This window comes from Berghia stephanieae, chromosome 3 (genome assembly GCF_034508935.2).
Source record: "Berghia stephanieae isolate SIO BIC M18660-M18661 chromosome 3, UCSD_Bste_1.3, whole genome shotgun sequence".
In the NCBI taxonomy this organism is placed as follows: domain Eukaryota; kingdom Metazoa; phylum Mollusca; class Gastropoda; order Nudibranchia; family Aeolidiidae; genus Berghia; species Berghia stephanieae.
This window is the reverse complement of record NC_088362.1, coordinates 65463306-65488739: the sequence shown is the minus strand read 5'-3', so window position 1 is coordinate 65488739 and position 25434 is coordinate 65463306. Positions and strand designations below refer to the sequence as shown.

The following is a 25434-nucleotide window of genomic DNA, read 5'->3' as shown; positions in this document are numbered from 1 at the left end:
AAACAAATCATTCGGCGTATAGTTTACACCAAAACAAATAATCCTGGTAAATATCCATTCGTTTAATACCACTTGATAAATTATGCCTGATATGCGGTACTTAAGGTATGTATGAATATTATTATCTTGTTTAGTCGTCATTGTCGATTATTGATATTTCATGGTTCGTGGAATATTGATACACTAATTAAAATAATTTTCTGGAGCATCGAGGAACCAAGTTAATAGAAAAGATCGAGCAAATTTTAACTTCTTCCTGATTTGGCCACCTTTCATTTCAAGATTTTCAACAAAAGTAATACTTCATAAATTAACAGGTTAAGTAATGAAAATTGAAAACATAACTTTATAAATAGGTTTATAAACAATCAGGCCAAACAGAGCCTTGTATCATTCTGTATCGGTAAAACGTTCTTTTTCATTTTATATCCTAAAATATTTTTGTCCATTTATTGATAGATCAAGATAATAATAACAATAATAATAATGATAAAATAATAATAATAATAATAATAATAATAATAATAATAATAATAATAATAAAATAATAATAATAAATAAAGAAAGAAGAAGAAGAAGAAGAAGAAGAAGAAGAAGAAGAAGAAGAAGAAGAAGAAGAAGAAGAAGAAGAAGAAGAAGAAGAAGAAAGAAGAAGAAGAAGAAGAAGAAGAGGAAGAAGACGAAAAAGAAGAACAAGAAGAAGAAGAAGAAGAACTGATAATAATAATAATAATAATAATAATAATAATAATAATAATAATAATAATAATAATAATAATAATAATAATAATAATAATAATAATAATAATCCTTTTCGGAAATTGTACAACAGAAGTGGCAATGGAAAGGATGGAATAAAGTATTGACATTAAAAATACACAGAAAGCAGCATTGAATAACCTATAAGTTTCTCCAAATGAATTACATAAGAATGTATCTATTACATGCAATATAGTGAATATTATATAGATATATAGATATAGATAATATGTTGGCTTTATAGAATGAAAATAAATTTGATTATTGATTTAAGAGTATATTTAGTATCACAATCTGAAATATTTCACTGCAGATGTTTGGAAAATAAAAATGGTGTAGAAATAGATCAGTTAGTGAGTAGGTATACATAATCATTGCGCTAAAAATATCTATAACAATGTAAACCATATTTACAGCTAAGAACAACAAAGGTGAAAAAAAAAGTATAATCGAGGTTCATAATTCTTGACTATTGAATAATCTGATGGTGTCCACTATAAGGCCCTGTAAAGGAGTGTCATCTGCACATTTTATAATTGGGACCTTTTTGGGGATGGGTGCTTCTGTAGTCGTTCGTGTACACCATGAAAAGTACTGGTGACAGTAAACAACCTTGGGGAGCACCAATATTGATAATGATATTGCATGAATTGTTTCGACCTACTTTCACGAATTGGGTACGGTCTATTAAAAATTCTAAGATCATTGCACCAATGACTTTATTTATTTTTAACATCTAACAAATTTGAGATCCGAATTGAGGCTGCATAGTATTGAAAGCAGATGGAAAATACGAAAACAGGAACCAACAGTAACTTTTAGCTCGATCCAAGTGCATAATGTACACATTATTTGTGAATACAAGCAATGCATCATCAACGCTCCTATTTGGTTGGTAAGCAAACTGAAAAGGATCAATGTGTGGGCTAAAGCATACTTTAATGTGATGCAAAACATTTCATGATGATTTGATGATTTGAATCTTGCCTAAAGGTTTAAAACACAAGGATTTTAAAAAGGTAGAATTTTATTACTTTTTGACAAGTTTAAACTTATTTAATCTGTCTCTATACATGTTAACATTTTCTGGTCAAAATCATAAAATGGCCCTTTGTCAACGTAGTAACTCTTTCGTAAATAAATACGCTGAGCACAGTGATGAATTTATTCACAATCTTTATTTTTTTCAGGTCAAATCCACGGGGACATAAGCCTCAACAACATCATCTTCCAAAATCCTGGAGATTGGTCCAACGACTTTAGTCAATGGGGTCTGATTGATTTCCACGACACCCACAAAACATTCTGTCTCTACGAATTGTCTCTCACTGCAGTTAGTCTGGCTCCATACGCTGCCAAGGAAAAGCTTTCAATTTCAGACGCCATAAGTCATTTGGTGACCGGCTATAGAAGCCTTATCCCCCTTGGCAGGAAAGACCTGGAGTTTGTAATATCAGGCATGAAGGCTCGTCTTTGTAATTTGATCCTTAATGGACATCGGAAGGCTCAGCTCGATCCGGAAAACAAGGAGAATATTATCAACAGCTTGAATCCAGCATGGAACATGTTGATAGAAATATATAGGAGAACCAAACAGGAATTTATTGACACGTTTATGACTGAAGACATAGAAAAGAATCAATGGTCTCAAATACCTCAGTTGAACTAGTACTTGTGTCACAGGCAAATATTCCGGTTTCTCGTGCAGGCGATTTCTTTTCTGACTCTCTCATCATTCCTTACTAAATATTTATTTGTATAATTATCATTTAAAAAATAAATAAATAAAATAAATAATAAAACAACATTTCCTTTATTCATCCCATACGGGAAATTTGTCTTTTAGGTCTATTCCAAAAGAAGACTGGAATAACCCAGGCGTCAGCTGCAGTGCAGCGCCGCAAAAATTGAGCTAGAGCGAAACGACTTGCTTAGGGCGGGTGATCGAACTCGGTACTTGCTTAGCAGCGGGTGATCGAACTCGGTACCATTCGGGTACGAAGCAAAGACCGTATCGCTGAGCCACGCTGCCCTTTATCAATAAATAGATATTTACAGGCGCTCATAATATACTTATTGAATTGTTCAAGATGTCTTAAATGATATGATGAATCTCTACTCATGTTTCAGAAATATATGGACCCATAATATCGACATTAACTTGACTAGTTATCTGACGAATTGCAAAACTAGAATTATAACATCCCAGTACTCTTTCATTTTAGTAAATAAACCAGTCAAAAATAATGCATATTGACCGGCGCTAACCTTCACCTCGCAACGCATTGAACTTGTATTGAGATGGGTCACCACACAGACCAGGGACCCCTCTCTCTGGTCTGTGGGTCACCTTATTGTTACGTCACTTAAATAATATAATCAAAGGGGAGTAATACGTCTGATGTTTGTTGGGGGTTTTTTTCTTGTTGGTTTGTGTGTGTGTTTGTGTGCTAGTTTGTTTGTTTGTTTGTTGGTTTATTGTTTTGTTTGTTTGTTGTTTTTTTTTTTGTTTTTTTTTTTGGGGGGGGGGGGGGGGGGGTGGGGGAGGGAGGTTGTTGTTATTTTTGGTGACACTCGTGGAAGAAATAGATATATATATATATATATATATATATATATATATATATATATATATATATATAGAGAGAGAGAGAGAGAGAGAGAGAGAGAGAGAGAGAGAGAGAGAGAGAGAGAGAGAGAGAGAGAGAGATGAAAAATAGGAATTATATGTGTAAGAAATTGGGACCGTTTAAAAACTCATTTGAAGAATATTCAGCACTTCGATAACTTAGTAACTGTGGATACATTTGTAACCAGTCTTAATTTCACTGCAATAAAACATTATCTTCCCTGTTGTTATATTAATTGTAAAGTTGTCTGTGTCCATTGTGAAGTAAATTTATTATGAGGATCATATTATTATAAAATCCACCCCAGTTCTATTAATGTTTATTACGTATATTTATTCGAGCAATGTAAAGCACTAAAGATTTTCCATGTTGTGGACAATAAAGATTTATTATTACTACTATTAAATTAAACTAAAATATATTTCTAATATCGATTTCCTTGAGAGTTATATTTACTCTTCAGATATTTTCATATTTAAAGTTATTAACGATGATTTTATTGGAAATTATACAACTGGGGTTGTATCATTAAGTTTTGACCAAAAATCTTTGAATATTTCCTAACCCGAGATATAGTCCTGCCAAGGTCAGGCTCATTCCCTGATATGAGAAGCCAATAAAAGGTCAAAAACTGAATAATGACCGCTGTGTACGCAGCCATTTCAGTTAAAGCCATCCAATGTATCAAACGGATATAAAGATAAAGGGAGTAAATCTGACTCGTGAATAAGGGAACAACACAAAAAATAAAAACGACGTTTCGGCCTTTGGCCTTTTTCAAGTAAACACAAAATATATAGATAATTATATTAGATTGTCATAATAATATAGGTGAAAATGTATGTGTATATGTATCTATATATATGTATATGTATCTATATATATATATTATATATATATATATATATATATATATATATATATATATATATATTATAGTGTGTGTGTGTGTGTGTGTATGTGTATGTGTGCGTTCAAAGGAAGAGAGAGATAGAGAGAGGGGAGAGAGAGAGAGAGAGAGAGAGAGCGACAATGAGATGATGTAAGATATAATTATATATATATATATATATATATATATATATATATTATATATACATATATGATATGATATGGTATTTATATAGTTTTGATATATTTACGTCATCTTATTGTCGCTCTCTCTCTCTCTCTCTCTCTCTCTCTCTCTCTCTCTCTCTCTCTCTCTCTCTCTCTCTGCCCTCTCTTCCTTTGAACGCACACATACACATACACACACACACACACACACACATATATATTATATATTTATATATATTATATTATTTATATTTATTATTTATTTTTTATACTACTATATTAAAATATTTATAAATATATATATATATAGACACACACATATTCACCTATATCATTATGGTAATCTAATATAATTATCTATATTTCTGTGTTTACTTCAAAAAGGCCAAAGGCCGAAACGTCGTTTGAATTGTGTTGTTCCCTTATTCATGAGTCATATTTACTCCCTTTTTCTTTATCTCCATTTTATTGACTCATTTAGGCACCTCTAGTTAATGTATCAAAAGCTTACTGATTTTGCAATTTTGGACCAGTTTGGCAGCATAGAACTGGGTTTTAAAAACATATATAAAACTGCGTACTTCTAAAGACCGCTATGATCGTCAAAATTTAGTTAAAAGATGAAATCACATTCTAAATTACAATAATCGAAAAGTTCCTTCATGCTACAATTTATTTGAATGTGACGTAATGTCTGGCATATTTCTAATATGATTCACATCAATTTGATCTTACTTTAAATGAGAACGACAATATTTGAAAATGAAATTCCAAAACGCTGTGAACCCTCGCCTGAATCAAACACCACATACATTGAACAAGAGAGGATGAAGACAAGTGAGTTGCTCCATTTTATTTTTAGAAATTAAGGAGCAGGCACGCTGTAAGATAAAAATCTGAACAAGTGTGTCTGAAAGGTGCCAGACAAAGCAAGAAAGAAAAATACAAGAAAAAAAATCCCCAAAAAACAGTCTACCTCGACTGGGGATCGAACCTCAGACCTTCTGATTACCGGTCAGACGTGCCACCATTACATCACAGAGGCTCCTGATAGTTGGGACACTTTTAATTATCTATATTCTTCACAAGGGTACGCGTTTTACACTGTGAACCCTCGCTTGAATCAAACAACACATTCATTGGACACGAGAGGACGAGGACGAACACATAATTTGAGTTAACTATTTTTAATTAAAAAAAAAAAATTGAATGTGTAACCTTGAACGTTTATAGATAGAACGAAGATGACGTCACTCTGGTCTTTGTTACTGTTTTTTTGCCATCCACGTTTATGAGTACTTCTCACTAAACTGTATGAACCAGATTATAAACGTTCAAGGTAACACAAAGTTTTGTGTGTTGGTACGTTATACTTCCGGGTGGCAATGTTTTGAGCTTCTAAGCCAAGCGCATACTATCTATAGATAGTTCGAAGATGACGTCACACGGGTCTTTGTTATTGTTTTTTGCCATCCGCGTTTATGAGTAATGCTCACTGAACTGTATTAACCTGACTATAAACGTTCATGGGTACACACAGTTTTGTGTGTTGGTCCGTTATACTTCCGGATGGCAATGTTATGAGCTTCTTAGCCAAGCGCATACTATCTATAGTCTGTTTTTTTTACAGTTTAGTGAGACTTACTCACAAACATGGATGGCAAATAACCCCCCCCCCCCCCCCCCAAAAAAAAAAAGACCTGAGTGACGTCAACTTCGTTCTATCTATATCCGACTGACGGCTGTTGTGAATAGTTTAACTCAACGCATAGCATCAATAATAATAAAGACATGCGGTCTCGCACCAAATATAATTTGACATTCATAGCTATCTTTGTAATCGAACAGAATCTATAGTTTCAACTTTCTCCTTACCAGCCATTTTCAGGATTTTCCCCTAAACATCACACCCAACTGACGCAAAAATATATTTTTATCACTCAAACACAATAGAAGTAAAGTTCTTGCGATAAATAATTTCTTTGGCAAAGCATGCTCTACAACACGCTGTTCATTTTCTTTAAATTTTATAATGTACAAAATAAATTTGAATGAGAAAAATGTTAGCTGTATCGTAACGAGTGTGACGATTTTCCCTATAGTTGGTAAGGGGAGGATTAACCAGTTGACAACCATGCTTTGGAAAATCATGTATTTAAAAATTTGACCAGAATACTCAACCTTTAAGTTATATCGATCGATTTAAATGACCCTCATCTTGGGGAAAATTGCTCAAACTGGGACTTCGGGATGTTCCAAATTTGAGCCTTTTTCCCAATATGAGGGTCATTTAAATCGATTTATATTTGAAGGACAAGTTTTCTGGCCAAATTGCTAAATACATAATTTTTCAGAACTCGGCATTCAACTGGTTAAATGTCAGTAGAGTGTTTTCATTGTCTTGGACTCGAGATTGTCTGCAAGTTTGAGTATTTTTGTTCAAACAATTATTTCACCTAACTATGATCTAAATATAACCACAGACTTAACCGATTTTACTGTTCAATGAGGTTTAACTCACACGCTGGTATTGCACTGTTGGTGAAAACGGTTTAAAAACATGTTGATCTATTATAAATAAAGTTAAGTAAAAGACAACCTAAGCTGTTCCGGGTATCAACTTTCCATTATTCTTCCTTGCAATGTTGATGTTGATGATGATAATGATGATTATGATGATGGTGATGATGATGATGATGATGATGATGATGATGATGGCGACGGTGATGATGACGATGATGATGATGATAATGATGATGATGATGATGATGATGATGATGATGAAGATGACGGTGATGATGATAATGTTTCATAGCGGTTCTTGACATCAATGGTTTTGGTAAAACACACCAGTAGCATATTACCCTAATACTGCAGTTCTGTAAAGAAACACAACACACACAAACGCACGCACACGCACACACACACACACACACACACACACACATATATATATATATATATATATATATATATATATATATATATATATATATATACATACTTACTTACTTAGGCCGCCCCTTGGGGCGCCCAACATGAGCCACAAGTCTTCGCCATTCTGTTCTGTCCTCCATAAGCGTACGCAGCTCCCGGGTGTTGTTCATTCCTGTGTCATCTAGCAGACAGTCAATGTAGGTTTTATTCTGCCTGCCTCTGCTTCTGGTTCGCTCAGGTGGTTCCCATAGAACAAGACTGCTTGCAATCTCCTCCTTGTGTCTCGAAAAGTGCCCCGCAAGTCTCAATCTTCTCTTTTGAATATTCGAGGTCACTGGGGGGAGGTCACTTTAGAGCTCTTCATTTGTTATGTGCTCTTTCCAGCTTACATTGAGGGCCATCCGCAGCATACGGGTGTAGCAGCCGTCCAGCTCTACCGTTGCCAGGAACAGTCTCTTCTTTCTTTCCCTCTGTAGGTTTGAACTCCAGATTTTCCTGAGTTTGTGACAGGCACTCCAAGCCAATGCTTTTCTGACAGAAATATCAGAGGAACTGCTTTGGGTCCAACCTCCTAGGTCCTTGAAGTTGTCAACTTCCTTCAGCCATTCTCCATTTTTTGCCTGTATGCTAATTGGCCGTTCTTGATTGTAGGTTTGAAATACTGTCTTCTTAGCATTACAGCATAGTCCTACTCGTTCCGCCTCAGTTTCAAGTCTGTTGAGGACTTCTTGTGCCTGGGCCATCTCCTCGTTCAGTAGAGCCAGATCATCTGCGAAATCTAGATCCGTGACAATCATAGCTGGTTTGCGCCTACTTCTTTGTCTATGCAGCGTGAAGCCCAGCTCGTTCTCTATGCCAGCGTAGGTCTTTCTCATCACATAGTCCAAGACAATTGCAAAGAGATAGGGGGCTAATGTATCACCTTGAAGCACCCCTGCCTTGATCTCAAACAGCTCAGTTTCACCATCTGGAGAGATAACCTTTGCCCGTGTGTTCTCATACATTATTTTAATAGCGGAGAGAAGTTTAGGAGGTATACTATATGCTTTTAAGATTGTCATCATGGTAGGGCGATGTATCGAGTCAAAGGCCTTCTTAAAGTCTACGTATAGAGAGAGTGGTTGCCTTCTTGTTGTGACTTTTTACTCCTTCTATTAACCTTCTCAATGCCAGGAGGTGAGCAGTTGTGGATCTTCCTGGTCTGAAGCCGTTTTGACAAGGACGTAGATGAGGGTCTATCTTTGGCTGGACTCTGTACATATATATATTATATATATATATATATATATATATATATATATATATATATATATATATATATAAACAAACAAAATACATCTTTAAAATTTTGTCCACAAAGATATGAAGTGAAACAACCAGTTTTACTAAACGTGAACAAACGTGTAATGTCAAAAAAACTCGTTCTAAGCTCATTGGAAGTGTAAAACCAGTTTTTGGGAGGACTGTCTAAATACCTTGTTTAATTGATCCAATAGATTCAGATAGCATCTTATTTTCTAATCGTAAAATAATAATATACTAGTCGTCAATAAAGATCATCCAACCACGCTCTTTTACGTCACATAATCTCAAGAATCTCCCTATAGATAGTATGCGCTTGGCTAAGAAGCTCATAACATTGCCATCCGGAAGTATAACGGACCAACACACACAACTGTGTGTATCCATGAACGTTTATTGTCGGGTTAATACAGTTCAGTGAGCATTACTCAGGAACGCGGATGGCAAAAAACAATAACAAAAACCTGAGTGACGTCATCTTCGAACTATCTATACATCCTGCTACTAAAATGGTTATGTCACCCTATGATTCAATATGGAACCTATTCACTATTAGCCCTTCAAAGACTAGTTACATACACACTTCCAAGCAGGATGGAACCGGAAGAGTAGAAACTGTGACGTCACGACCTATTTTCCCTAATTTCCACTAAAGATATGAAAAAGTGTGTATGACAAAGCAAAAAGAAAAATACAAAAAAAAAAACAAAAAAAAAAAAACAACCAACAAAAAACAACAACAACAACAAAAAACAAACAAACAAACAATGCAAAACAAACAAAAAAAAGCCCACGAGGGGGATTTGCTTCTCTCCATTCGGATAGTTTAAGATCTTTTGCCGAGATGAGGGTCATTTAAATCGATCTATATTTGAGGGACGAGTTTTCTGGCCCAAATTTTTAATACATGTCTATCCAGAGTACAGCAGTTAACTGGTCAAGAATCCAAACTTAATACATATTTCATGTTTTTGGCCATAAATTCGATTTTCCCCAGCTAAAATTATCTCAAAGAAAATAATATCGTTTCGCTGTCGTGGGTTACAAAGCCAGTTTACGGTGTGAGTCCATGTCTGTAGTCAAGTAGATACTAAGATGATAGACGATGTGAACTGTAAAAAAGTAATGAACAAAAATAAATATAATAACAGCTTCGAAAAAAGAAAAATATACCCAAAACAAACCCCGGAAGTTTCCGTGTTTTAATCCTTCTTCAGCCTATAGTTAGCACGAAGATGACGTCACTCAAGTCTCTGTTATTGTTTTTTTTTGTGTGTGTGAGTAATTCTCATTTAACTATACTAACCAGACTACAACCGTTTAAGATTACACACAGTTTTGTGTGTTGGTCCGTTATACTTCCGGCTGGCAATGTTGTGAGCTTCTTAGCCAAGCGCATACTATCTGTAACAGAAACAATAAAAACATGACTATATCACTCACAATCATAGCCCTACTATAACGCCATGACTCTTTTAGTACGCCTTGCTCACAATCCATTCAGACGGCTGAGAAATTAATCCGCCTATCAGGATTTTAAATGCTGTAGTATAAATGTTTTTATTTATTGTTTTTGTTATTGACTGAAATGGGGCAGCGTGGCTCAGCGGTACGGTCTTTGCTTCGTACCCAAAAGGTACCGAGTTCGATCACCCGCCTCTGCGCTGTGTGGTCTTGAGCAAGTCACAGCGCCCTAGCTCACTTTGTGGCGCTGCAATGCGGGTAACGCCTGGGCTATTCCAGTCTTCCCTTGGAATAGACCCTAAGGACAAATTTCCCCTTGGGGATGAATAAAGGGAATAAAAAAAAAAATAATAATAATAAAAAGAAAAAGCGTTTTGAGCCCGAAACGTTCCGTATTTGGTACAATTATTCTTTTTCAAAGCTGCTATTGTTAAATATTCATTGTTGTCCATAACTGTGCCTGTCTAGCCGATAAGTGGCTTTCGTTATAACTGATAGTCATGATGACCTTGTGAGTCCTTTTAGTAATGTGAGATAGATTCCATTAATTTGTAATTGAAATCAAAGGACGCGTGGGCGAAATTCTAGGTTTTCTTTTGTTTTTGATTTGATTTTCATAAATGATGAAGAGAGACAGACAGAGGGAGAGAGAGGGAGAGAGAGAGAGAGGAGACAGACAGACAAAGCGAGGGAGAGAGAGATAAACACAGACGCACACACACACACACACACACACACACACACATACACGTAGAGAGAGAGAGTGAGAGAGAGAGAGAGAGAGGGGGGGGGGAGAGACAGACCAAGCTAGGGAGAGAGAGAGAGAGATAACACACACACATACACGTAGAGAGAGAGAGAGAGTGAGAGAGGGGGGGGGGAGACAGACAAAGCGAGGGAGAGAGAGATAACACACACACACACAAACACACACACAGAGAGAGAGAGAGAGAGAGAGAGAGAGAGAGAGAGAGAGAGAGAGGAGGGAGGTGTTGGTTGTATTATGTTTTGTTATGTTTTGTTTCATATAAAGAAAGATGATAAAAATATATATATATATATATATATATATATATATATATATATATTATATATAGGTAGATGGATAGAGATTGAGAGAGAGAGAAAGAGAAAGAGAGAGAGAGAGAGAGAGAGAGAGAGAGAGAGAGAGAAAGAGAGAGGAGGGGGGCGGGGGGGGGGGGGGCGGGAAGACAGGACGGATCGAGCTTTGACTGAAATATGAACGAACTCGCTTCCACCAACGCACGTGCTGTGTGTGTGTTTGTACGTGCTGCGTGTGTGTGTGTATGTTTGTGTGTGTGTGTGTGTGTGTGTGTGTGTGTGCAAGCCGTGGAGTGAGTAAATAATTGGAATCAGTGAGTGGGGTGAGAGGGTCTCCAAGAAACAGTCACAGAAGAGAGGAGAGAAAGACGGAATAAAGAGTGAGAAGAAAAATAACAAGCCTTGTCACATCTCATTCTCCTCTCTCTCTCTCGTTCTCTCTCTTACCGTCTTTCATGTTATCAGAATAATTAGAGAGACACAAACGAACTGAGAGGCAAACACAATAGATATTTGTCTTTGTGTTTGACAGTGAGCAGACTTTTTTTTCTCAGCATTGTGGAGTGGCTTGTTTTGTTTTTGCTTTTTCTTGTTATTATGAGAATTTCGTCAGTAAAACATTGTTTTCTGGTGTATAATTCAGGAAACTCATTTCTTATTATTGTTAAGTGTTGATTTTGTGGAATTGGTCATTCTGTGGAAGGACGAGGAGACAGTTCTAGAATACTTTGGAGCGTTCAGAGTGGCATTTCTATTCATTGTTATTGTTAGTTTTAACAATTTGGAATTGAAAGGAAAATAAAGGTAAGTCAAGGATTAGAGTCTGATAAGACTGTTGGGTTTGGATGAGAAATTGATTCGAACTGACAAGCTACATTATATTTTGCAGACGCATTTTCTCTCTCTCTCTCTCTCTCTCTCTCTCTCTCTCTCTCTCACTCTCTCTCACACACACAAACACATACACACACACTCTCTCTCTATCTCTCTCTGTGTATGTGTGTGTGTGTGTCTGTCTGTCTGTAGGACGAGACATATCACATGTCAGACGATATTACACTTATTTTCGACCGTGACAATGCTGTTAACGGCCAGGTACTCATTTTACACATGCGTACGGTGAGAGAATGTTAGTAAAAAGACTTTTCCAAGGCCTCAAATATCCGTTGCTCAGAGAGGTACTCGAACCCAGGACCTTCCGATCCGAAGGCAAATGTCATATCACTAGTCCACATAGCTGAATAGAATGTTTCACAGTTGTACGTTTCCAAACCATGTAACATGGATCTCGAATTCTGATTCCTAATAAAGCCCATCCTATCCAATGTTTGACTCATCAAAGTCAAAGGGATGAATACAACTGTTCAGTCATGAAATCGCCTTGATTAGATAACATTTCTTTCATATATCGACAACAAAGATGACCAAAAACTGGTCTTAAATCTAAGATTTTATATTGATATAGAGCGAGGTGTTTTTCTGTGTAATGATGTTGTAGTGTTTTGTTTAATAAACGTTGGAAATTTACACATGTAAAGTGATCAGAATCAGAATAACGAGAATTATGAATTAGACACCATCCAAGAACAACAATCAAAGCATTTGATTAAGCTTAAATGTCTTATTCAAAGCTTTTAATTATGTTATACTGTCGGACACACCAGGATAGAAAACTGGAATTTTAACACGGCACCGAGAAAAACAACAACCATTTTAGTTAGTTGGTATAGTAGTGTTCTGTTATAAACAATAATAAATACACTCTGTGGTCTGTGACTCACCCCACAGCGAAATGTGTCATTATGGTCTAATTCATGACAAAAACTTTAACTCAGCCGTCAGCCACAGTGCAGTTCCGCAAAGTGGGCAGTAAGTAATAAGGCTTACAGAAGGAACGAAATTAACGTGACTTAGTTTTTAATTATGTTTTTTTAGACAACCTTTGTTAATGAGTAGTTGTCACTGAATTGTATAAATTAGACTATAAACGTTTACGGTTACATATAGTTTTGTGTGTTGGTGTGTTATATCCGGCTGGCGGGTGTTGTGACTTTTAAAAACTTAATTCATTATTTAAGGGAGAGAAGAAAACAAACAAAAAATAAAGAAAAAGACAAGGTCCCCTGGATGACAATCCCATGCATCTCACCACCAACATGATTCCAACTGTAAACCTTCACCCTGCCTCATAAAATTGATGGTTCTTTCGTGGCCTCTTGTTGCTATGCGTGGCCAGCTATTGGCATAGCTGCCTTCGTACTTCATCAATGTGTCAAAATATTGTGATAAATCCTCACTTACTGTGGCACTGATTTATTTGTCTGTTTGACGTGTACTAAAGGTAGCCATAGTCATAATGTAAACAATGGCAGTGATTGGTACACAGCGAACTACACATGCTTTACTATCAATAATCAATAGAATCAACTCTGAACACTTACACGTTTAAAATCTGATCGAGAAAATCTTGTGATAACTAGTCACCCATTTGGCGGTATAAAACAAAACAATGGTCAGATGGAGAGGTCGATTTCATTCACACTATTGTATATAAACAACCAACTATGTTTGAAAGTTTGTCACAGATCCCGTATTTTGATTGGTCAAAAATTATCTACTGGATAATTAAGGATTTGTTTGCCAGGCCTTTTCGTTGACTGGAAATAAATAGTCAAGGGGACCGAGAGGGCTAAATGACAGGAAATATTCTGAAAGTTTAACGCTTAGTAACGCTCCAACCATCAATTATTGTAGGGAACAATAGTATGATGTCAAAATACTGGTTTCAATCCCATTGGCGGTGTGAAACCAATCTTCCGGAGGACTGGTACATACCTTCATCAACTGATCATCTGGTTTCAGAGTGATGACATCCTATTTTCTGGCCTAAATAAATGCAGATCGTCAATAAAGATCATCCATCCTTGCTCCTTTATGGTCCGTAACAACAAGAATCTGCCTTTATATCTTTGATATATAGTTATACCACCTTATGATTCTGTATGTAACGTATCCATTGTTAGTCCTCCGGATGACTGGTTACAGACTTCCAATGAGTTTTGAACAAGGACAGAGGAAGGTGGGCCGTCACGACTTTTGCTTCCCATTGAACATAGAGAGGATACTCAGTTCAAAATGAATTTTTTAAAGATAGAATAATAGACAATAAAATTCCCTTTATTCATCCTTGAGATAATACTGAGATAACCTAAGCATTAGGGGCTATCAGATAGCCGGCTAGAAACTCGTACCTCCCTGGTGGACGTGCAAATGCCTGACACACCCAGCCATCTCGCCCGGACCCCTTTTGTTACATGCTGAACAAGATTAGATTCGAACTAGTGATACTAAGCTGCTAGAAGCTGGACTGCAATAGATAATAAACAAAAATTAATATAACGGCTTCAAAAAAGAACAAAATACCAAAAACGGAGCGTTTCGGGCGCAAACCCTTCTCCAGCCAACAACAACAACAATTAATAAAAACATAAATACATTACTGAAAAAACAAATTGACGGCAGAAAAATATTCAGCCGACCAATTCTCTGCACTCGGTCTGGGATTTTAGTAATATAGTTATGTTTTCACTGGGTTTTTCTGTTTTTGAAGAAGTTTGCGCCTGAAACGTTCGGTGCTTAGTACTTTGTTCGTTTTTTTTTTGTGAGGATTTTTTTTTGGTAACTTTTAAAAATAGTTTTTTAAAACTATTATATTCATTTTTGGATTTGAACTGCGAGATCTTCTATCCTTTGCCCTCCACCCAATCGAGAGCACCATCAGAAATCTGCATTGACAAGCTGGGACATAAAAGATCCTGATTTCTGGTCCGGCTAATCCCCAGGTCTTAACTGTAATGTGATGGGTGGGGAAAACAGAATCTCTTCAAATATCCCCCGAACACCCGGTCGTCAATATCATGGCATTATCGATCTGGGTTTTTTATTCTCTTTGTTGTTGCTATTGTGTGTTTGTGTGTGTGTGTGTGTGTGAGAGAGATAGTGTGTGTTTGTGTGTGTGTGTGTGTATGTGTGTGTGTGTATTTGTTGATTAATCTGGTCCAATGTCCGGGGTTCTCGGATTTTGTCTTTAATTATTTTTTTAAAATCCTCTCAAAATATCAAGATGAACATAATTTCTAAAATGAATGCCCCTTATAAACAATGCTATAGTTTTGTTTAATCCCAAAGACATCCGTGCAGTGACAAAACACTTTTTGACAAAATTTTATCTAGATGAAATATATATATATATATATATATATATATATATATATATATATATATATATATATATATTATTCCATGTTTCTTGAATAAAATGACTCACAACTTTTCAAAAATTCTTAGATCTGAGACTTAAAAACAGTCTAGGAATTAAGACTATTGAATAGCTGGAATTTATTTTAATCCATTGATATATATAGTAAAAAGTTTTCTGGTTAAAATGAAAAAAAAAAATGTTTTGTCATTATGCGCAAGGATATAATTTTTTCCGTTTTATTAATGTCATCAATATTCGTTTGTTGTTGTTGTTGTTATTGTTGTTGTTGTTGTTGTTGTTGTTGTTGTTGTTGTTATTATTGTTGTTTGGGGGTGGGGGGGGGTTACATTTTTTTCTTTTGTTTAATTTTTTTGTGTGCAACTCTTTCTTTTAAATCTATCATCAATATAATACAACGAGGAAACCAGGCCAATTCTGTCGTATTCTCAAATCAATATAGATATGTTTTTAAAATGTTGGCCATAAAACTCGTTCTTCCAATATCCATGGATTAAAATGACAACGAAGACCCCAGGTTTGATAGATTTTTTTTTGACATAATGAGGGTCATTTTAATCAACCGATATTTGAAGGTGGGGACTAGTTTTCTGGTCAAAATGTTAAAAAGCGTAATTTTCCAAAGTACTTGATTGACTATTGAAAAATATTTTGATTCCAATATGTTATACGGACCACTGGTCAATTATTTACACAATCTTCTTTCCGGTCGTTTCTGGTCATTTACGCTCGTTTCCCACTGGTATCCATCTCCGATATTCCCACGTTTATTTACCTCTGATGTCCTCCTCCCATAGTCCCAGGTTCACTTCCCACTAGTGTACACTCCCCCGTGTCCCTGGTTCACTCCCACTTCTGTCAACTGTCCATAACCGTCGTTTCGTCGTTTCCGATCGTTTCCGGTTTTAACGTAGCACTCCTTGCGAACCACCCATCCACCTAGTACTTATTACCATTCTCCTTTGGGCAGTGATAAACTCCCACTCCACGCGCCTAATGACTCTGAAGGACAACTTATGCAGGTGAGATCATTGGATCGGTATAACAATACGATTCTCGAATTCCTGCGTTTTAAATTTTGAATTCATTCCCAATTAGTGCACCTGAAGTCGCCCAGTGATATTGAGAACTTGTTTGAAATTTCAAGCGCATGAGTTCAATAATCTTATTATATTGACACACCCAAACGAATAATTTGGAGAAAGGTTAGGTCTTTAATAATACCTAGAAAACCAAATTTGAGAAATTAGGTTTAATGTATATTTCATCTAGCCTTTGTAATTGTTACAATGTAAGGCGAAATTCCTTCGTTGTGGAGCTCATGATTTGCCTAAAAATTATTTTAAATTCACAGTCATCTTTGACTATGTCTCTAATATTATCTCATCAAGCACTTCACTCAAAAACCTTTTATTATTGTATTTCTTATATACATGTAATTATCGATTTACTGTTGTCCTGTTTTTAATACACGACAAAATAGCCTATTTTGAAAATTACTAGCTGGTATGATATGAGATCAGCACAAAGATACAAACCGATGGTCTAGTCATAAAGTTCCACCATTCGTTTATACATCGTCAGCAGTGGGAGACATTAAAACAATACAGTAACAAAACATTTTATTTTCATTTTGGCAAAAAAAAAAAAAAGAAAAAAAAAAAACTTTAACTTCACTATGCAACTATTAAGATAACACTCAGCGTATCACAAATTCTCAAGCGAAAGACCTCATTGAAATGTTATAATTTTGCCTTTTGACAAATTATGTATCATTCTAACCAATCGCTATTGGACCAAAATATTCTGCGCCAAAATGGAAAAAAAAGTATTTTCTCAGAGAACGGCAGATTACCCGGGATTATTGATTTCCTAAGAATGATTGATAAAACTGACGTGAGAAATCAGTTATTGATGAGGAATGAGATGTATCGATCAGCAAATGTCTTTGATGTGTCAGCCGCCGTCGAGTCTTTACATGGTACATACTACGGGTGGGAACGTTTTGATGGATGTCTATGTTTATGCTAGGAAGAGAAAAGTTAACCCTCTCCCTATCCAACTATAGGAAAATCGTCACATTCGTTCCGATACAACCAACATTTTTCATATTCAGATTTCCTTTAAACATCACAGAATTTAAAGACATTTTTTATAGTATGTTATTATGTAATCTTATTTTGTTGAACAAAATTATGTATCGCACGCACTTACTTATTTAGAGTTAGAGTTTTTTAAAATCAAATTTATGTTGGATGGCATAAACTTGATCAGTTTTCACTGTAACTTTACTTTTCTATAATAAATTCAGTATAACACAATTCTATTGACTTGCTGGACCACATTATTTCGGATCATAATAACATGGAGAATTTGAAAAGACGAAGAAAACAATTAAATATAAAATTAAGAAAAATAACAGCGGTGATATTCGTCTTCTTCAAGTACCAAGTCTGCGTCAGACATCGGTGATCATGGTACGCCATTCATCTCTCTGATCAGTGGTGTCATAATATGCTTTTTAAAATACAAATACATTGGTGAACGATTTTCTAAAAATATAAATCAATTACTTTTTCCTGATACAAAGAGTCTTTTTTGTTGTTGTTGTTGAAAAACTCGGGCAGACATGTGTGTATACATATAATTTGTGTGTGTGTGTGTGTACATGTGTGTGTGTGTGTTTTGTTGGTTGTTCTCTTTGTATAAGTATTAAACAAAACTTTAATACTCGTAACACAAATTTCAAAGCAGGCATTAGTTTAAATACTTTAAATATGTTTTGAAATGATATAAAGATGCTTGAAAGTAAACAATTCTTTGTGACAGGTCAAGCAATAATGGTAAAAATATATCAGGAACATAATAAGAAAGACAGGGAAAAAAAATATCATTTAAATATGTGACGTGTCCTCTCAAAACAGTAATATATCGGAGAGAACGTGATACTTAAAATCTCATTTTAAGCTAAACTTTTATGTTATATGAGTTACAATAAACGCCTTTATTAAGACTTTTGGCTTGACTTATATCAGTTCGCTGACATAATCAACCGACTTTGAAGCCTCAGCGGCCTCCTCGATTTCTGTGCGTAGGAATCTCAATTCCTGTCTGTTTGAAGCCATGTCTCTGGCTTTGTCGAGGTATAGTTGAAGTTAGGCGGAAGTTTTCGCAAAATTTTGAGATTATTGATGAGTATTATAGGAAATGTAGTGACTGTCTTGTTTTGGGTCCCAGAATGGTTAAGTAGAATGACAGTAGCTATATTTGCTGGTATTTCAGGATCTCGTCTCATGGTATGTGCAAACAAGCTGCACCTGGTGTTAAGTATTGAAGAAAGATCGGTGTTTCGTTGCATTTTTTGGTACAGTGCTCTATAATATTGTAGAGTATTTGATTTATTAAGAAGAGTAAGATAAAAAAAAAAACCTTATAAATTGACATGATAGTCACAGCTATGAAACTTGAATTAGGATTCTATGTTGGACTATGGAGAATGAATATCATTTCTAAACGTGACATAAGTTAATTTTTCACATTACTTGTAATTTTGACTTTAGCCAGTTTGACTGGCGACATCTGGAAGGACACGTATATTTAAAAATCTGACCAGAAAATTGAGGGTCATTTAAATCAAATTGGTATTCGAAGGAGGAGTTTTCTGACCAAATTTTTAAATACGTACATCTCTTCCTAGAGTACGACCGTTCACTGGATAAAATAACTTATTGGCATCCCGAAATTATACCGTTTCGATGAAATAGGTCACACTTTTTTACTTCAAACCCGGTTTTCTTCACTTCGCTCAATCTGAGATATATCAGACCGACAAGATGGCTCACATATGCAGACCTGCCTGGTACTACGAAAAATTCGTAGAAATACACATTTTTGGTTCTAGATACAGAACTGCAAAAGTCTCTTTGACTCAATGATATTTTCTGAAAAGGAAAGTTTAGATCCTTAGAACCTATAATCAGGACTTTGGAGCATTTTTGGACCTATCTAATAGCAAATTGTTTTATTTGTAAAACTATTTAGATTGAACTTTTATTTTTTATCCTTGGAAACTACGAATTTTTGAAATTTCAAGTCGGCAGATCTGCATATGTATATGACATGATTTCTATTAAGAAAGGGTGGAGTACATTCAATGAATATCTAGTTCTGTTGTCCAGATAGCCATAAGGATGAATTTTCCCTTGGGGTGAACAAAGGGAATCATTAATAATTCAATGTGCCGCCATAACGTCTATAGAATGCCAATTGATTTCGGATCTGAAGGTCCAGGGTTCGATTCCGGTTCTGAGTAGCGCATGATTGAGTCTTTGTAAAGATTTTTTACGTATATTCTCTGATCGTACTCAAGTGTAAAATGAGTACCTGGCCGTAGACAGCGTTGTCTTTATTGGAGAAAAAATGTTATTTCGCCTAGCAGGCGTCGTTTCTCGTAATACATGTTAAGTGTTGCTGTTGGGCAGATCTGCCTTGTAAAGAGCTTTGAGCACGTTTAGCAGATATTGCTCTATATACAATCTCAAATATTATTGAAATTATACTCTTTTATGGATGTACTGAAGAATGATTAAGATGATTCGTGTATAGAGGATCATATTGTGAATAAATAAATGATTGAATGTAAAAAGTGAAATTATATTCATTAATGGATGAACTGAAGAATGATTAAGAGGATGCGTGTTTAGAGGATCATATTATTGTGAATAAATAAATGAATGAATGTAAAAAATTAAGGGATGGATTTGTGGGTGAAAAGTAACTGGGTGATTATCAATATCTGAATCCTTGGAAAAGGCTCTTTACTCACATTCTGTCACCGTACTCAGGTGTAAAAATGAGTACCTGGCCGTTAACATCGTTGTCTCTGTCCGAAAAAAAATTGTAATATCGCCTAAATGGCGTCATGTCCCGTCCTACATGTTATATGTTGCTGTTGGCCAGGGATCCCTTGTAAAGCGCTTTGAGCAAGTTTAGTGGATATTGCGCTATATGAAAAGCTTAATTTAGAATTTAGAATATACCATGGATGGATAGACAGATGGGACCGTTGATCAAATGAAGTACAGATGGATAAATTGAATAATGAAAGGCAAATTAAATAGCAGAAAGACAAAAACATCTAAGTACCGGATTCGCAAAAAAAAATAATAATTTCCTAGATCAGATCAACGAAAAATAACTATATATATAAGGATATGCAACGAAGCAGTGGAATAAGATAACAATCGATATTAATAATAATGGGGAATTGAATCGAATAATAACAATATTATCATGCTGTTTGAATCTAAAAATAACGGGATAAATATATCGTACATCGTGACTGGAAATCGATATTTTGTGATTAATTATGGTTGGATAACCCATTTACAGATGGACACAGGGAATTTGCATTGGGGGGGGGGGGGGGGGGGGGGGGGGGGTATGGATCTGTTTCCATGCCGAATAAACTGACGTCATTTTTATGAACAATGTTGTCTTTTGATATTCAATCTTCATAAAGACGGAATGCTCAGCCTCTCTCTCTCTCTCTCTCTCTCTCTCTCTCTCTCTCTCTCTCTCTCTCTCTCTCTATCTATCTATCTATCTCTCTCTCTATCTATCTCTCTCTCTCTCTATCTCTCTCTCTCGATATATATATATATATATATATATATATATTATATATATATATATATATATATTTGTGTGTGTGTGTATGTGTGTGTGTGTGTATCTGTATCGAACTAGCTTTATATCTATCCACCTATCTGTCGATCATCACTTACATTATCAGTATTGCTATTTTTAACTAGTAACGATTTATACAGCTATCTCATCCATTTATAATAGGGAACAAAATTGTGATGTCCAAAAAAGCTGGTTCCAATCTCAGTGGAAATGTAAAAGGACTCTTCCGGAGACTGGATACCATATCTTGTGTAATTGATCTTTGGTTCCAGAGTGATGGAATCTTATTTTTTTAAATCTAAATTATATGCCGGTCGTCAATAAAGATTATCAATTCTCGCTCTTTTACGTCCTGCAATCATATTAATATAAATCTGCATATGCATTCTGCTACTAAATTAGTTATGCCGCTTTATTATTCAATATGTAAGCTATTCATTATTAATCCACCGAAGGACTGGTTACTGGTTAATTCCTAGTAGGTTGGAACCGGAGTGCACAAGTTATGAGGTCACGACTTTTCTGCCCAATTTATTGCTTTTAGAATACGAATGAGATGTTATTGTGATAACAAAGAGATGTTATTGTTATTGGCCAGAGGCTAATAATAAAACCCGAACTGAACCTCTATTTATTCTTTTTGATATTGTTGTTCTTGATGTATTTTTCCCCAGTCTGATACGTAAAAACAGTTCATACAATACATGAAAAAAAAACAAATGGTACAAAAGTCCCTGTTTTATGACCAAGCATTGCGATTATGGTGTTCCCTTTTCTTGGAAATATTCCAAGGTTGCTTGTGTCATTCTTGAGAGAGGATTTTAAGTGAAAGTCTAACCGTACATTTTTGCTTCCAGCTAGCCCTTTGAAATCTACATCTTTGTTTGATTTGATTTAAACCGAGCCTAAATTAATATTGCTTATCAGCACAATGGAGGCAGCAGAAATGTGGTTTCTTAGAAGGATGTTAAGAATCTCATGAACAGAGAAAAAAAACTAATGAAGAAGTAGTAGAGCAAGCTGAAACTAAATGATTACTAATTCGTACAATAAGAAAAAGACAAATGCAATTTTTAGGGCACCTAAATCGACATGAATGTATTGAACATCTTGCTCTCACAGGAAAGATTGAAGGTAAAAAGAGTAAAGGTAGACCAAGAAAAACATAATATTTGAATAGTTTGAACAGCTGGGTGACAAAGAAACAGAAGAGTAATATTAGTTTTCTGAGTTATCTAATCAGAAATATGAATGGCGTGTCATGATCACCGATATCTGGCACAGACTTGGTGCTTGAAGAAAAAAAAACCAGTACAATTTTATTTTTCTCAAACGTTAATGACATTTTAAGTGACTGGTACCGACAATCCGGTCAAAAATCGATCCGTATACTGAGATATGATAGGATCGTGATTATTTTGTTTTTTAATAATCTGAGACCTGGCTTTGTTTATCTGGGTCACTAAAGGATTTGATTTAAGTAAACGTATGTGCGTCTGGGCGCGCGCGCGCGTGGGTGTTTAATATGATGGTTTCAGCTGTTAGTTTGAGAACCCCATCCTTAGTAATCTGAACGAAGTGTCAAATAGATATGATAGACGTATATATATATATATATATATATATATACAGAACGTAGAATATTGTTTCAAGGTTCGTCCGTGAGCTGTCAACGCGGTGCTTTAACCTTTTTGTGACCCGGCACCTTCAAACAGGATTTTGTCAGGGTGATTCAGATGCTAAAAACTGAATGGAGAGCCACAGCTATGAAACTCGAATTCTGATTTTATATTCGATCGAGGAGAATAAAGAAATGTAATTTCTCAACGTGACATCAGTTGTTGTTTTTTCTTCACACTTACTGACCTTTTTGACTTTAAAATTTCTTTTCGGTATCTAATTTACCCCGACCTAATATCATTTTTATAATGATGATGATAATAATAATAATAATAATAATAATAATAATAATAATAATAATAATAATAATAATAATAATAATAATAATAATAATAATACTTTATTGCATCCCAAAAAGGAATTTTTTGGCAATAAGCATAAGCAGTAAGGATGTTAACTCTCTCGAGTTCATATGCATGGAATATCGGACAAATTTGTTCGATTTTCAATGAGGGTGAACTCGAGAGAGTTTTAATGATGTCGCATATTGTTTAGCATGTAAAATCAAAAGCGGGGGAAAATAGCGCTCGCGTTCAACACATCTCTATGGAACGTTCATATGTTGGCACTCTCATACCTCATATCACTCTCATACCTATTATAAAAAAACCTAGGAAACCTCTTTTTTTTTTCATAAGGATACATTTTTGGATTGTACTCACTCCTCGGTTTATTCTTAAAGAGTTCATTACTTTTCAAGTTCCCTTTATGTTTTAAAAGTAAACATTCAATAGTTTGTTCGGGAATATATTGAAAAAAAAAAACCAAAATGAATTCCCTTTGTTTGATCTCCATTTATTGAAGTGTAGGTGGTATTAGTGGGTGGCACATAAAATCTCCCACACAATGAATAAATTTCTTGAGTTGCGAAATTTGATGGCAGAATTAAACGTCAGAAAAGCAAACACATTTTTATTTCTATTTTTATTAGCAAATAACATTCGGCCATTCTATTATAGGTTAATGGATGTGTACTCTGTAAAGGTCTTCTGAATTCTGCATTCACTGAGAAAACACTTTATTCAGTTTGACCCCAATGGTTTGACACCACATATCGATACATTGCAAAATGTCTCAAAGTGAAGATTTTGAAGTTGTGTCAGGTATAAAACTTCATGACAAGTTGAAGACCATCTAGATAAATTGATATACGACGTAAAACTTTTCTGGACAAGCAAGGTAAAAGAGAAAAAATATTTAATCAGTGCACGGCAGCAATGTCCAGGTATCCGGTTTGGTTTGATGGGAAGTGTCCACGTCGGGATAATGATACAGTCAATATCTCAGAGCTCTACCAACCTTTGGAGAATTGAAGGGAAGGGCTCGACATTTTCTCATCTATTAATTTAGCTGAGCATCTTTGGTATGGATGTATTTGTGTGTGTGTGTGTGTGTGTGTTGATACATTCACACACACACATACACACAGACACACACACATATATATAAGTAGTCTTTGAGAACCATTATAGGCCCGTTGTGCCGGAGTTTATCCCGGATTCTATAGTGTGAAACGGACAATAACAAGTGCTTGCTATCCTTTGGATAGGACGCTAGTCTATCTCAAAGTACTTTCCGCCAGTTCTAATGGCCCATCTACCCAATCACTGCTGGTTTGCCCGGGGGGGGGGGGGGTCAGAAAAAAGTGTCGACTGCACTCGGGATCGATCTCAGTCCCTTTGCGTGTGAAGCGAGTGCTCTAGCAACTGATATATCGGGGCGCTCGATACATACCCTGTGTATAAAGTATAATATATATTGTAAAAACATAGAGCTTCATGAAAACAACATCTCCGTTCAGCCATTAATAATGCAAAGATTAATCCACTAACAGCCTTATCAGTCACAGGACAACGTGAGTACTTCCCTCACGCTAGTTTCAAAAGTCCTTTATCTATTCATCACGAGTAGTAATCCAGAACATGTGAGCAAAACGCCCTGTTCTGCGTGAACTTTATGTCGTAGAATTTAAAGATACAAAACTAAAAATATGATAAATTCATTTAGTTTTGTTAATGGCAATCTTCTTCTTCTTCTTCTTCTTCTTCTTCTTCTTCTTCTTCTTCTTCTTCTTCTTCTTCTTCTTCTTCTTCTTCTACTACTACTACTACTACTACTACTACTACTACTACTACTACTACTACTACTATTACTACCACTATTCTTCGCCTCCTCCTCTCATTCTTCTTCCTCTTCTACTTCTCATTCTTCTTCTCCCTCTTCTTCTCTCGCGTTTTGTTAATGGCAATCTTCTTCTTCTTCTTCTTCTTCTTCTTCTTCTTCTTCTTCTTCTTCTTCTTCTTCTTCTTCTTCTTCTTCTACTACTACTACTACTACTACTACTACTACTACTACTACTACTACTACTACTACTACTACTACTACTACTACTACTACTTCTACTACTACTTTTACTACCACTATTCTTAGCCTCCTCCTCTCATTCTTCTTCTTCTTTTACTACTACTACTACTACTACTACTACTACTACTACTACTACTACTACTACTACTACTACTACTACTACTACTACTACCACTATTCTTCGTCTCCTCCTCTCATTCTTCTTCCTCT

At 35.5% G+C, this 25434-nt stretch overlaps 2 protein-coding genes across 5 annotated transcripts in view; both read left to right on the top strand.

Moving 5' to 3' along the window:
• LOC144968219 (hydroxylysine kinase-like) overlaps positions 1-3273 on the top strand; it is a 15675-nt gene extending 12402 nt beyond the window's left edge. For all 4 annotated transcript variants that reach the window (XM_078906352.1, XM_078906351.1, XM_078906354.1 and 1 more), the window contains exon 6: positions 1950-3273. In XM_078906352.1, the coding sequence (XP_078762478.1) occupies positions 1950-2428 (479 nt within the window). In that variant the 3' untranslated portion in view covers positions 2429-3273. The remainder of the gene's footprint in view (positions 1-1949) is intronic.
• Positions 3274-11566: 8293 nt separating this feature from the next.
• Positions 11567-25434, top strand: part of LOC144968218 (synaptotagmin-12-like) — a 116889-nt gene continuing 103021 nt past the window's right edge. The window contains exon 1 of the mRNA XM_078906350.1: positions 11567-12017. The gene's annotated coding sequence lies outside the window, so the exon portion shown is untranslated. The remainder of the gene's footprint in view (positions 12018-25434) is intronic.